The sequence below is a fragment of the Vicugna pacos genome, chromosome 28, assembly GCF_048564905.1.
Source record: "Vicugna pacos chromosome 28, VicPac4, whole genome shotgun sequence".
NCBI lineage: Eukaryota > Metazoa > Chordata > Mammalia > Artiodactyla > Camelidae > Vicugna > Vicugna pacos.
In genome coordinates, this window is record NC_133014.1 from 3,687,724 (window position 1) to 3,701,864 (window position 14,141).

General features: G+C 39.3%; 1 protein-coding gene across 1 annotated transcript in view; it reads right to left on the reverse strand.

The window, feature by feature from the left end:
- Positions 1–14,141, reverse strand: part of MRPS9 (mitochondrial ribosomal protein S9) — a 38,609-nt gene that overhangs the window by 22,487 nt on the left and 1,981 nt on the right. Inside the window, exons 3-4 of the mRNA XM_006215434.4 lie at positions 2,069–2,131; positions 1,954–1,984 (exon numbers count right to left, since the gene is read on the reverse strand). Coding sequence (XP_006215496.1) covers positions 1,954–1,984; positions 2,069–2,131 — 94 coding nt within the window. The remainder of the gene's footprint in view (positions 1–1,953; positions 1,985–2,068; positions 2,132–14,141) is intronic.

Here is a 14,141-nt window from a genome sequence, read left to right on the forward strand (position 1 = left end):
TGTTTGTTACCAAGGAGACCACCATGTACTTAGGTCATCATTACACTCCATCCCACACTGGTTTCCTTGTGTGAATCTGGCCACCGTGTTGTTGTCCACTGGCAGGAGGCTCACAGGACCTCTGTGTGACTAGCATTTCAGATTCTCCTATACTCTGGCATGTTTTCACAAAAGAGTCCCTTAAAAAAATTTCAGAACAATTCATAGCTTGAATGTTTACGGTATTCAGACATCCAGATAAGGCTACTCTGCTGAAATTCTAATGCAGTTTATGTTTTATGGTTTTGTACTTTCTAAGTGGGCACTCATAACATCTGTGAATACTAACTGATTTATTCCTAATTTCTTTGCTTTTTTAAATCACACTGGTTAAGAGTTTCGAGGCAACACAGAAAACCAGGGACAAGTGAGGGCACACTTGTCTTATTCCTAAACTTAGTATAAGAAGTCCAACGATACGTTTTTTAATTTGATGTGTTTTTGTTTCTCATGACAGCCTTTCTCAAACTAAGAATGTCTCTTTTTATTTCTAGTTTAAGAGCTTTTTACCAAAATATAAATTGTGTTAATGACTTTTTATTCATCTTTGGAAATATTTCCCCCTGAATCAATCAGCACTGAGAATTACATTAATAAATTCCTCATGTTAAACCATCCTTATATTCCTGGGGGAAAAGGATCCTCTGGTATATTCCTTTAATATAATGCTTTATTTGATTTGCTATCATTTAATTTAGTGAGAATAGAGTATAGGTTTCTTTTTTATGCAATTCGTGTCCAGATTTGATAATTTTCTGAGTCTTTAAAGAGTATTTGAAAGCTTACATTATTTTTCCTCTGCTCTGGCAGAAGGTTACATGAAATAAAAGTTACAAACTTTTTCAAGGTATGACAGACCTCAGGGACAAAACTATAAACTCAGCTGCGGCTTTAAATTTGATGAGCACTTTTAATACAGCCTTCATTTACTATTTTCCCAAAAGCTACTAATTCCACTGATGTTACAGTTTATCATCAAACTCATCTGAGAATTCAGATAAAATTTATAAAAACATTCAAAATGTTTACAGCAAGATTCAAAATAAAAGTTATCATTTGAGGGATGAAGTAGAGCAGAAGCATGACAGCTTTGAACAAAGGGAAAGCTCAGCAAAAACACCAGCGCAAACAAAACAAATAGACTTTTAATAAAAATCCTTGCTCTCTTACTGATCTCTACTGAATCAACTCTAAAACATCCTGACTCAGGCCTCCTGCAAACAGCACTCGGCCAGCAGGCTCCCTCCAGCAACCCACACATTTCTGCTGCTGAGCTACACGCTGACCAGGCGCCAGCGGTGTTTACTGCAGTGGTACTTACTTCTACAATCACATGAATTAAGTATGACATAAACAGATGAAACATGGGTGAAAACAGAAAAGATGGCTACCGCTTCTATGGAAACTAAGTTGAATGCTGAAGAAAGAGTCAAAGGCAAGTTACTTCAAAAAGTGTGTTTAACTTCAGTGTGGTTGGGGGAAAATCTGTAGGAACACAAAATATTCTGCACTCGGATTTCTTAGGAAATTTAAGGTCTTTGCTCCACTGTAAGGAAATCAAACTAACAAGCTCTGATGAGGCACTGGAGGTAGGCAGAGTCACGCAAAGGCAACAGGGAGGAACGGGCACGTTCTCAGAGGACGAAACCTCCAGGGTTACGGAGTCTCCAGCAGATCTCTACTAAACTCTCCTTCAAAAAAGCATATCAGAATGCAAATAATCTGATTTGCGTGCAGGCATAAACTCTAACCTGATCTAATTTTAACATTATTTAGTTAAAAAGAAACAGTTCGTAAACTTCAGGCATTATTAGTTACGACTACCACGACACAGGAGTGCCGCTCCCTAACACAGGGGTGACTGCACACCACCGCTGGAAAGACAGGCCCGTCCACTTCACCTAACAAACTTACCTCTTTGTTTTGGAAAAATCTCTTCAGGATGCTGTAAAATAAATTAAAAATGCTTTAGATAATTGCTGTAACATATGAACCTGAGTGAAATCTATAAAAATATGAAGATAACTACCTTCATTATCGGCCTGGCTCGCTTCTCAAACAGACCACTGGGGAACAGGTAAGTGATGGCTCTCTGAAAACACACAAAAGGGTAATCAACAACCACCACGAAACACGGTCACGCGGTGACTCGCAGCCGAGCACTTACTTGGTGCCGGGTCAACCAGGAGTTTTCTTATCTCATATCATAACCCTTTAAATGGGAAAGTAACATCACCACACACATCACCCAGAAGAGAAAACGTGTAACTGTTGAGCTGGGTGTTAACAATTTTCCAGTGTCGGCGTCAGACATGAAGGCGATACTACAAACAATTGCTCTCTTTTTTGAAGGAAACGGCAGGAGCCCGTCCACAAGTGCGGGCCCTGCAGCCCCGGGGGTGGGCGGACGTCCAGACAGAGACGGAAAAGAGCAGGCCCCGCACGCCCCACCCCCACACAACGCCCCTCTCTGAACTCCCCCCGGGCTCAGGCCGACACAGTGCTGCTGGTTAGGGAGCTGTTCTCGCCACACGGTACACGTGCTGGACCAGACCTGCCCCTGGAAGCAGGGGCTGATAATTCTGGGGAATACATTCAGTTATATTAGGGAGCCCAGCTGTGTCTCTGGGTCACTCATTCAGCAATAAAACTGACACCAAACAAAAACAAAACTTGGATCAAATGTCAGAGTGTTAATTTTGTGAATTTTTTTCTTTTTGAAAAACTGGGGACTCCTCTCCCTTCCTTCTCTGAAAGAGAGCAGGTGGATTTTTTATTTAATAAGTCATGTTGAGACAACTGATTACCATTTGAAAAAAGATAAAAATGGATGCAAACCTCACACCATATACCAGAATAAAGTCCAAATGAGTCAGAGTCAAACACAGGAAATGAAATCAAACAAGTACCAGAAGGCAACATGCATGAATTCATTCACAACCTAGATATGGGAAACTCTTTCTTAACTATAACCCAAAATTCAGAGGCAAGGGGAAAAAAACTGACCAATTAAACGACATTAAAAAAAAAAAAGAAAAATATGACTCAAATGTATTCATAATACAAAAGGTACAATGAAAACTACTGAGATAGTACCTCTCATCTAACGGGACCAGCTAAAATTCCAAAGTGCAATGGCGCACTGTTGGTGAGGGCGAGACACCCCTACGTCCTGCGGGGGGAGTGAAGCCCTCCACGCTGGGGGTGGGGCGCAGGGGTAAGAGTGAGTCTTCTCTGGGTGTATGTTTTTATACACTTGAACTCTTAAACATGTAAATGTTTTATATATTAAAGACTAAAAATTTTAAAAGAAACTAAAACTTAATACAAACGGAAACAAATCTAACCTCTAAAGACAAAAAGTAACCGCAAAGGAATCTTCAACTTTACCTGGTAGGCTTATTGTTAGTAGCAATATTGCTATTATGACTTTGAAATATTCTGGGTACATTGGAGCATAAAGCAAGTTAGTAAACATACTTTTATGGTGACCAAAATTTTACTGTAGGAGATACAAATATAAAAGAAATGTAATGTTGAGTAAAGTTAAGTCTGAATTAGACAAATATAAACTCATGATCCTTAAAAAATTGTTTCTTATATTATTCTTACTATATTTTAAAAATATTATTTAGAGATATAGGAAGTATGACAAATGTTAAGAATCGCAAATTTGTGGAAGGTATATGTGTGTGTGTGTGTGTGTGTGTGTGTGTGTGTGGTTGTATTTACTGAATATTGAAATTTTCTGGAAATTTAAAATTTTTAAAATAAAAGATAGAAGAAAATGTTAAAAATTTTAAAGTAAGTAAATACGGTCTCCCCAGACTCAACCTGTCTCAACAGGGCCACCAGGTGCACACAGCCCCCGGGGGGCAGCTCGACTTCAGGCCCAGTTCTCAGTCACACACGCACCTCCAAGGCTGGTCAGACGTCTGAGCAGAGAGGCTACCGAGACCCAGAGGTGATGAGAACATGAGACAGCGTGGAAAACTAAGTCGTCACCTTGGAGCGAGACCACCACAATTACAAGAAGTTCAACCGACTTCCCATCAGTTTCAAGTTGTCACTGGCATCATTTCCAAACATGAAAATTACTGTTACCTCAGGTGACCACCAGATAGAGTCCTAGAGGGAGACGAGAATGGGAGGAATTCTACCCCACAGCTGGATTTCTCCTAAAAATGAAGACTTAGAAAAGTCACAGGGAAGTTACCTGGTAGAGCCTGAAAGGGAACCATCAATGGCAAAGGATGTCGGTCTCACATCTTAAGACAACGAAAGCCAGCTTACAGAGAATGTGACAGAAGTATCCAGAAATTTAACTGAAGAATCAGGAAAAGCGGCTTTGTCTTAAAAAAAAAAAATCTTTGCTAGAAGTAAATTAACACCTATTTACTAGTTTATAATTCCTCACAATTTGAGGTTGTAACACAGCCAACTCCATTACAGCGTACTAACTACATTACACTGTATGATGTATTACTAGTCATGGATACAGTATAACAACGTATGATGCTGTACTGTACCAACTATACCAGGTGTTGTGCCAAGTACTGCTGCAGAAGGGCCACAGAGCAAAAGCTATCATGTCAGATAAACGGCAAAATCTCAAATCAGTGAGAACCATGAAAAATAAAGGATGGAAGAAAAAGGAATGAAAAAGCGAACGGTAAATAAGACAAATCAGTTATCAGTCAAATTAACAAAATCCAAAAATCAGAACGGCGCCTTCCCAGCCCGCTGCCCACCGTCTAACGTGTGGGTGGGGGCACAGCGTGCCCTAAGCCGTTACTTCCACTTATCTCCTGTGGCCACTCTGAACAGATTTCTTACAGCTCCTGAAGCAAACAAAGGAATACCTGAGTTTTATGAAAAACATAATTTTGTTGCTCTCTGTGTTAGCTCAATTCCCAGTTAACACACACAGCTGTTAAAACTCAAGTAGGTGAATACTGTTGTGAAACAAACAGTAAACATAAGAACGAGAGAATTCTGCGTGTTGGTGGTTAAGATTAACGGCAGATAGGTATGTTTTGGGCAGAGCATTTGGGCTATAAACCCTTTCTTTCACTGCCTTTCAGAATTCAGAAGGGAGTGGTGAACATGAAAACAGGATGAAATAACGTATAATCCTTATTGTATCTTTTAACCCTAAACATAGTGTTCAAGTGCCACCAGTCCCAGTGATTCTGATCTGTAAGGACATCAAGTTTACCCATTATTGTGACGATTAAATAAGGTACAGCCGCCCCCCTCCTCATCCGCAGTTTCGCTTTCCATGGCTTCAGTTACTCGCGGTCAACACTCCAAAAACAGTAAGCAGAAAATTTCAAAAGATAAAACAGTAAGTTTCACACCACGTGCCGATGTGAGTCAAGTAATGAGACGCTGAGCTGCCTGTTCCACGCCGGCCGGGACACGCACCAGCCCCCTGTCCACTCATCTCCCGTGCTGGTCACTCAGTGGCTGACTGACGTGGTTATGGACGGACTGCTCAGGCAGCGCAGTGCTTGTGTGCAAGTGACCCTGATTTTACTCAGTGAGGCCTCCACAGAGCAAGAGCAGTGATGCTGGCAAAACCAACTCTTCAGGTATTTTGGATCATTTCAGCGGCAGGCAATATAAAAATAAAATTGCAGAGTATCACTTGTACTTCCAAAGGGTGCTCTTTCTTTTAAATAGCAGAAGGCAACAAATACAAACTCCTAATTATTCGAGGGGGGAAGCAATGGAGCCATCCTCTAGCCAATACCGTCCAACAAACTTCCTCTGGTGACAGGAACAGTCCTCATCTGTGCTGTCCAACACGACAGCCGGAAACCAGTATGGCCACCCAGTATGTGGCCAGCGCTACTGATGAACTGCATTTTAATTCAATACTAATTACCTTTAATTCACATAATCCCACACAGCTAGTGGTAACACACAGCTCTAGACTACTTTAACCAGAGCCTCATGCAGTGTAGTAGCTTCCCTGCTTCTTCCAGGGAAAAAAAAAGTGGAGTATACATTTAATTTATTAGACTGTGGCATGGTTTACCTGACTCCAAGACAAAGAAAGTCCTGACAAAAATAAAAAACGTAAATTAAAAAAAAAATCATCCAAGTAAGTCAGAGTAGAGTAATTCTCACTTGTATACATGTTTCTTACATCTTTGGATTTTAACTAGAATACCAGTAAATTCAAGAGTTCCTAAAACGAAGGCAAAGCATTTAACTATATTCCCAGGCTGATGTCAAAGTGTAAAAGAATTGCAGGCTCAACCCAAGAGAAGGACGCACTGGGTCAGGAATGCACTCTATTAATTAGGCATCCCAGCTGGACAGTGGGTTTGCAGCTGTTAACTTGATCAATGACTTACCTAAATGTCATCTCTACTGATTCGCTTATAAATTACCAGCAAGTGAGACTAATGTACAGGTGCTAATTTATTTAAACTGTTCTCTACAGTTCTACACAGCTTTCTAAACTGCATCTGGCACCTAATGTTAGCTGTCAGTTGTACTTAGACATGCTTGTCCTAACGACTCTGTTCATTAGAAGTGAGCACAAATTATGAAATATTGTGAAAAATGATACATCAAATGGAATGGGCACAGCAAATCAATTAGAGAAACTTCACACAGCATATTCACACTTAGGAGAATAAAACATTCAGGTTTCGGAATGAGGTCTATAATACCAATTAAAAAGTAATTGGTAGACTTCAGCAGTATTATATATCAATTTGCTGGCTTCTCTCCTGAAATTCGAGAGTAATGCAGAACTTAACTTTTAATTCCCAAATAAAGACATTAGCAAATGCAAGTGCCATTCTGTACTCATAACATTTAATATAACTGAACTGTCTCCAACTGAAGATTTGTAACTGATACTGCTTAATTCAAAAAGGAAAACTCAAGTATCAGTGGCCCTCACCTGTTTCGTGTGTTTACAGTATGATGCTGAGAAGAATTTTTGATGGTACACATGGAAGGATTAAAAGCAGCAGCAACAGCCAACAGCAGCACGTGACAATGTCCCCACGGTGCCAGGTCCCTGCCCGCACCACTCAGCTGGCCGGTCTCCAGTCCTGGGTCACGAATGGAGGAAAACCCTTCCTGGCCCACCCCGTTACACACTATGGGGCTATTCCTTTACAGCTTTCACATACAGAGACCAAACCACAACTGCTTTCCATTGAATTACAAAACCCATTCAGCTCAACGTTCATCTGAGACTCCTCTCCACAGTAACGAATATTATCACAGACAAAAATACTTTTTACACACTGATCAACGTTCGATCTCCCATGGAAGACTTAAGGAACAGGAGACAGCATTAAGATCTATCTTCAAAATATTTAGGATGCACGTCCGTACTTTCTGGAAAATACCATACACCACACTGCTTGGCAGAGGGACCTGTTTTCCCTCCTATCGGGTCTTCAGACAGTTACCAGCAGCACAATCGTGATTCAGGGGGAAGGAGCAGGTGGCGGTTTCTTCCCTTTCAATATAACTTAAGAAATTAGGCAAAAATTAAACTTCTGAAATGGAGAAAATCTATACCTGCCTAATTTCTTTTTAATTAATTTGTTATTTCACCAACTAAAAGTAGTAATTTTTCATATAAGTTTAATATCTTGATTGAGCATTAAATACTTTGCAAAACAATTCCTAGCAGATATACAATGCTGTAGTGTTAATAATCTTAAAAAAATCGTCTAAATGATATAATCTTAAAGTAAATACCAACAGTGACAAGCAGAACGATTTTTATTTGTAGATCCTGTCTGTCATATTCCTTCTTATGCACTAACCCACATCAGCGCTCTCAGTTGAAGGCCTGTTAGATGAAGGAGGCACTGGCAGGTAAGATTAACTGATGCAGGTTTCACACCTAAGTTCCATGCGCTGCACTCAGCGAGGCCAGGGGCCAGACTGCAATTCAAGCTCAATCTTCTGGAATAAAGCTGTAAACCTAGAAATCAGTGGCAAAGCCTTTGAGGAGCTGAAGCAGCGGACATGAATTCGTGGTCTCACTCAGTAGGAAGGGCACATGGGTCCTCATGCCCAGGCCAGTGGCTCCTGGTTTTAATTTACCCGCTGAACGACTTCAGTTATGCTGGAAGGTGGGGGGCATAGCAGGGCAGCCCGGCAGCAGCGCAGGCAGGGCTCCATCGGCGGGACAGGAGGGGCAGGAGGCGGAGCCGCAGAGCCAGGCCATCGGTTGGGGCAGGGGCCCTCAGCCAGCATTCACACAGGGCACCACAGTGCAATGACTACATGCAGGCAAATCTGAAGGCTCTGCAACGACACATCACACTCACTATCCTCTACTAAACAAGGCCAGGGGGACCACAACTTATTATAGAAAATGTTAACGAGAAATTTAGTCTTTGAAAGTGTGGGAAAAACAGACCCTGGACACAGAAAGACCTTGCGCAGCCTTGGTTCCCCCAACAATAAAGCTCTACCCCGTACAATGTTCATTAGGGCTAAACATGGGAATGTTCGAATGTTATCAGGTTCCCAGAGAGCTGTTTGCGCATATATGGGAGGTTTTCAGCAAGTGGTGGTATCTTTCATTACAAACAACAATTAAAAATAATTTTCTCTCATCTGCGGAATTCCTTCTGTAGAATATCGAACTTCCTGATCATATCACTAAGAGAAAAATTAGAGTACCTAGTTTTAATTTCTATATTAAAAGCCAAAATATTATAAAAAGCATTTATGACAGCTAAATATATAACGGCAATCACAATGTTCTTCTGAAGATTACCTGAAAGCTTAAAATATCTTCTTGATTTTGGATATCAAGTTATTTACTTTTGTCTTTAGAAGTAACTAAACATTTTATCAGTAAGGAAATGCTAAATAAGACTCATTAGCTGCACCGTCTCTCAGGTTACAGAGCCAAGCCTCTTACAAAAATAATAGTTTCAGAAACAAATGAAAACAGGAACCACAAAGCTATAAATTCCTACACAATTTCGATGCTTTGGTAACAGATGGTTGTCACTGTCCTTTCCTGCCTTTACATCTACTCAGATGCCAAAGAAGGGCCACTAGATTTAATAAAATGCCAAAAGAGTTAAGTGGCATGAAATGAGACTTGGGGAAGCAGAGCCAGCACTCGCAGGAGAGTCTAGCACAACCTTGTCACCGTGTCAAGGAAAGCGGCCCACACTGCGCACAGGGGCTCAGACAGCGAACCGGGCGAGACGAAGCACCGCCTACAACACAGTCGTCTCTGGCTTAGGTCCCTCAGTGACAAACCAACGTGCTCAAAGGGACTGCAGACCATCCTTCGCACACTCCATCTTGGGGGCCCAGAAGATTTGTGTGACAATGGCAGTTAGGAAACTAGTGGCCGACTCAAGTTACGGGTATTTCACTAATCACAGTTAACAGCAGCGGGACCTGTAACACGGTCATTCACCTTCCGCTCGCTCCTCAGCGCTGCCCCGAGGTGGGCAGGCAGGTATCATTACTTTAGAGACGAGAAAACCATGGCGCAGTGCCGTGCCTTGCTGAACATCACAACACAAGCTGTGACACGGCAAGGAAGCTCCCAACCCCACGTTCTGCGTCTTCCTGTAATGTCACTTCAACTACATGAAACTGATCTTTTAAAAGAGATTAACTTAACAACCAAGTCCTACATGTTCTGCATCTGTTGTTCCTCACAAGAAATTCAGCTTCATTTTTAAACGATACTACATATTTTAAAGAAGCAATTGGATGTTTTTTTATATTAATTCATGATTTCATTACTTTATTGGCTAAATCTAAGGAAGATTATTACGTTCTAATTAGCACAATGACACAACATCAACTTACTTCCACCATACATACACACACAGTTTTAAAAGTACAGAAAAGCTATCACTTCTCACATTTACAGAGTGATGCTAAACATACCTTCTCTAGAAAACAGTATTTTAAGGACCAGAACTAAACATATTGTTTCTACCGGACTGAATGACAGAATCTTCTAGATTTCTCTTAACAATATAAAAAGGATATTCTAGATGGAGACAGTAATGTATCTGTTACAAGTATGTTATCAAAAAAAATTAAAGATATTTTAATATGTGAAAAAACTGTTTTAAATGTACAATATTTTTGCCAATATGCATTTCATAAATGATTTCAGATATCATTATTTTAGGAATTGGTTAAGGAGTAAGGAAAAACCAGTTTCTAAAATACATAAAATAACAAGTGGTTTAATCTGAATACAGTGACATTTAATTTACCTACGTGAAAATTATACAGTGAGCCTGGACTTTTAACTAGGCAATTGAATGAAATTATAGGTCATGTCTACTCTAAAAATTATATCCTCATGAAATAATTTTAACATCCCAAACAAACATTCTGACTAAACATCCAAGCAATGAACTAACCACTCTGAACAATGTAATTCATTTGGAATACTTATGTTGTGAAAATGTTCATCCCTTCAACAGGATTACAGAACTACTGAATGACTTCGTTTCTCTCAGTGACCAAAACATGCTTCGCCTGCATCTGAAAAGGTAGTAAAGAGATGCTCAAAAATGCTGCCATGGCAGCAGGAGTGTCCTGTTACTGAGAACAGTTACTCAGGACACATGGATCACAAGCAGAAAGGGGAGGATGATTTTTAAAGGCAAACAGTAATTATAAGGAAACAAAAACAAAAACACACATATACACACAAAAACCCCAGGCCCAGATGGCTTCACAGATGAAGTCAACCAAACATTTAAGGAAGAATTAATACCAATTTTTCACAAACTATTCCAAAAATAGAATAGTCACTCTATAAGACTAGTATTACTCTGGTAATCAGACAAAGACATGACAAGAAAAGAAAAATACACAGCAGTATCCATTACATGCAAAAATCCACAGCAAAATGCTAGCAAACCATGTCCAGAACACATAAAAACGATGACCTACCCTGACGAAGCGGGATTTATTCCAGGAACACAAGGCTGGTTTGACGTCCAAATCAATTAATGCCCAAAGATAATAAATAAATAAATAAATAACCTGTATCCTTTAAAGTATCAGTCAAGTTTGACAGAGGTAAGATCTCTGATTCTTCTGGGTCTTAACTGGTATCTAACACTGTTAGTTCTAGGTCATATTAAAGGCTTTGCTATTCATAAGCAATGTTTCACTGCACAATGTTAACAAACAAACAAAACTCTGCATTTGCTCCCATGATTTCCAGAGCAAATCTACAGGTAAAACGAGGTTGTCCTTTATGACTGACTTTGTGATTTATTATGTCACAAACTTTTTTTTTGTTTGTGTCTCTTTAGTTCTAAGAATAACATGGAGGTAGTCATTATTATTTTAATTTAATAAAGATAAAAAAAGTTAAAAAATCAATTAATGTGATATATCACACCAATAAAAGCAAAAAAGAGCATCTGACAATTTCCGACACTTCTTTATGATAAAAACGTTCAACAAACTAGGTATGGAGAGAAACCTCCAGGATCTGATAAAAAGCTACAAAAACCCACAGCTAACATCACTCCTGACGGTGAAAGACCGAATGCTTTTCTCTAAGACCAGGAACACGATAAGAATGCCCACACTCACTATTTCTAGCCAACACTGCTGGAGTAGCTGGGGGAATCAGCCAAGAAAAAGAAATAAAAGGCATCCAGACTGGAAAGAAAGAAGTAAAACTATTTCTATTCGCTGGTGATAACATTTTACATATGGAAAATCCTAAGATATCCACCCCAAAACTATAAAAAAATTTGATTTACAATAGAATAAAAAAGCAATTAATGCTCAGAAATAAACTTAAGAGAAATGTCAAACTCTGAAAACTGTAAAACATCATTGAAAGTAATTAAAGAATATCTAAATAAACACAAAGACATCCCATACTCACAGAGGAGAGGACTTAAGATGATAAATACTCCCCAAACTGATCTAGAGATTGAACACAATCCCTAGCAAAATCCTAGGGGCTCTCCGCAGAAACACGCAAGCTCGCCCTAAAATTTATGTGGAAATTCAAGGGGCAGAGAATAGACAAAATGACCTTGAAGAAGAGGAACAAAGTAGGAGTCCTAGCGCTTCCCAATTTCAAAACTTACAGAAAACTACCGTAATCAAAACAGGTCACACAGCGTAACAATGAACACGAAGGTCAGTGAAATATAACTAAGAATGCAGAAATCAACCTCCATGTTTACAGCCAACTGACCTTCAGTTAGGGTGACAAAATAATTCAATAAAGAAATGACAGCCCTTTCAACAAATGATGCCGGGACAACTGGGTATCCTGTCTCACATCATATACAAAAACCACCTCAAGAGGAATCAAAGACTGAAATGTAAGAGCTAAATCTATAAAACTCTCAGAAGAAAACTTCAGTGTAAATCTTCATGGCCTTGGATTAGCAATGGCTTCTTAGGTATTTACACGCGAGGAACGAAAGCACAAAGACCTTACAAGCACGTTCATAAAAGCATTATCCATAATAACCACAATGGAGGCAATCCAGATGCTCGTTAGCTGATGAATGGATTAAAAAGAAATGCAGTGGACCCCGTACAACGGGGAATTACTCAGCAATAAAAAGGAATCAACTACTTATACATGATACGACATGGTTGAATCTTGAAAACAGTGTGCTAAGTGAAAAAAGCCAGTCACAAAGGCCACATGTTTTATGAGTCTGTTCACATAAAATGTCCCGAATAGGCACCTAAATAGAGGTGGAAAGTAGAAACAGCTGCCTGGAGCCAGAGGGGTGGGGGTGGGGAACTGGCGAGGAGCTGCTACAGGGTATGGAGGTTCCTGACCAGCGAGGGAGACGTCCTGCAGGCAGAATGCCGTGACCACGCACAGCTCTGCGAACAGACTGAAAACCAGTGAACTGCAGGCAATCTTCAGATGGTGTGTGAATTACAGCTCAATAAAACAGCTACCAAAAAATAAATGGAAACAGCCAAAGAAGTTGTCTCAGAGACGATTTCAGGCAGCAGAGGTTATATTCTATTTGGAGAACAAAAATCTATAGTATGACATTGTACTAAGATGCTCATTATTCCATATTTTTATAAAGGACACATGTTATGAAATGGGGAAGGAAAAGAACTTGTTTTGTTTCTTGTCCTTTTTTCCAAGTTTTCCTTAAAAACTCGTAACTTTTTGAGTATGCATCTGTCTAGCTAAAACATCATGTTATACGTTCTGGATCCTGTCAGGTGTCTACTGTTTATAAAGTATATACAATGAGGCAGATATGAGGAAAGAACACTAGGTTCGATGTTTAATATGCTGGAGCTTTTCTGTTTCCCACACTTACATATTTAAACATGATGCTTATTCTTTCTGTGCCTCAGTATTGTTGTCTAAAAATGGAGCAATATCTACATTACCTATGATAAAATTAGTGTTATTAAAAATGTAGTTTTCTTAATATCCCCCAGTACTGTCCAGATTACCATAAGATTCAAAAACAGAACAGCAGCTATAAGGTCTATAACTCCAAATCATCTAGACCAGAGTGGCAATAAGAAATTCTTTTGGTTTAATCAAAAATGTTGGTATGGTACCTTACAGAGATACTGAAGTGCCATTTACAAATAATTAGGAAAGGTATACAAAAAGATGGGAATTAAATTAAAATGGATAAAGTTATAAAATGATTACAAGAATAACATTTAAAGTCATATAAAATAATAAATCTATATGAAGATGTTATTCCTTGGGGAAATATAAAACACCATGTGATATGTTTCTTCTTTAAAAATTAGACAAGCTTCAGAGTGGTTAAATTTATGTTCCTTTGCTAGCCACTCTGGGATATCTAGCAAAAAGTATTATTGATTACTACTACTTTATCAGGATTATAATAATTCAAGAGTCAAACAGGAATAGAATTCTAACCCTACCTCAAATCACTTAGGGCATGCCCTGCTTTGAAAATACAGAAATATAATTATTTTGATAAAAACTCTGGGCTTGAGGTTACTTATGGGATTTCCTATAGACTTACCATTTGTTTTATCATTTTGTAAAAAAGCTGAGTTTAAGACACACAACAGGATAAATGTTTCTAAATCATGTGCAAGCATTCACAGTGGCT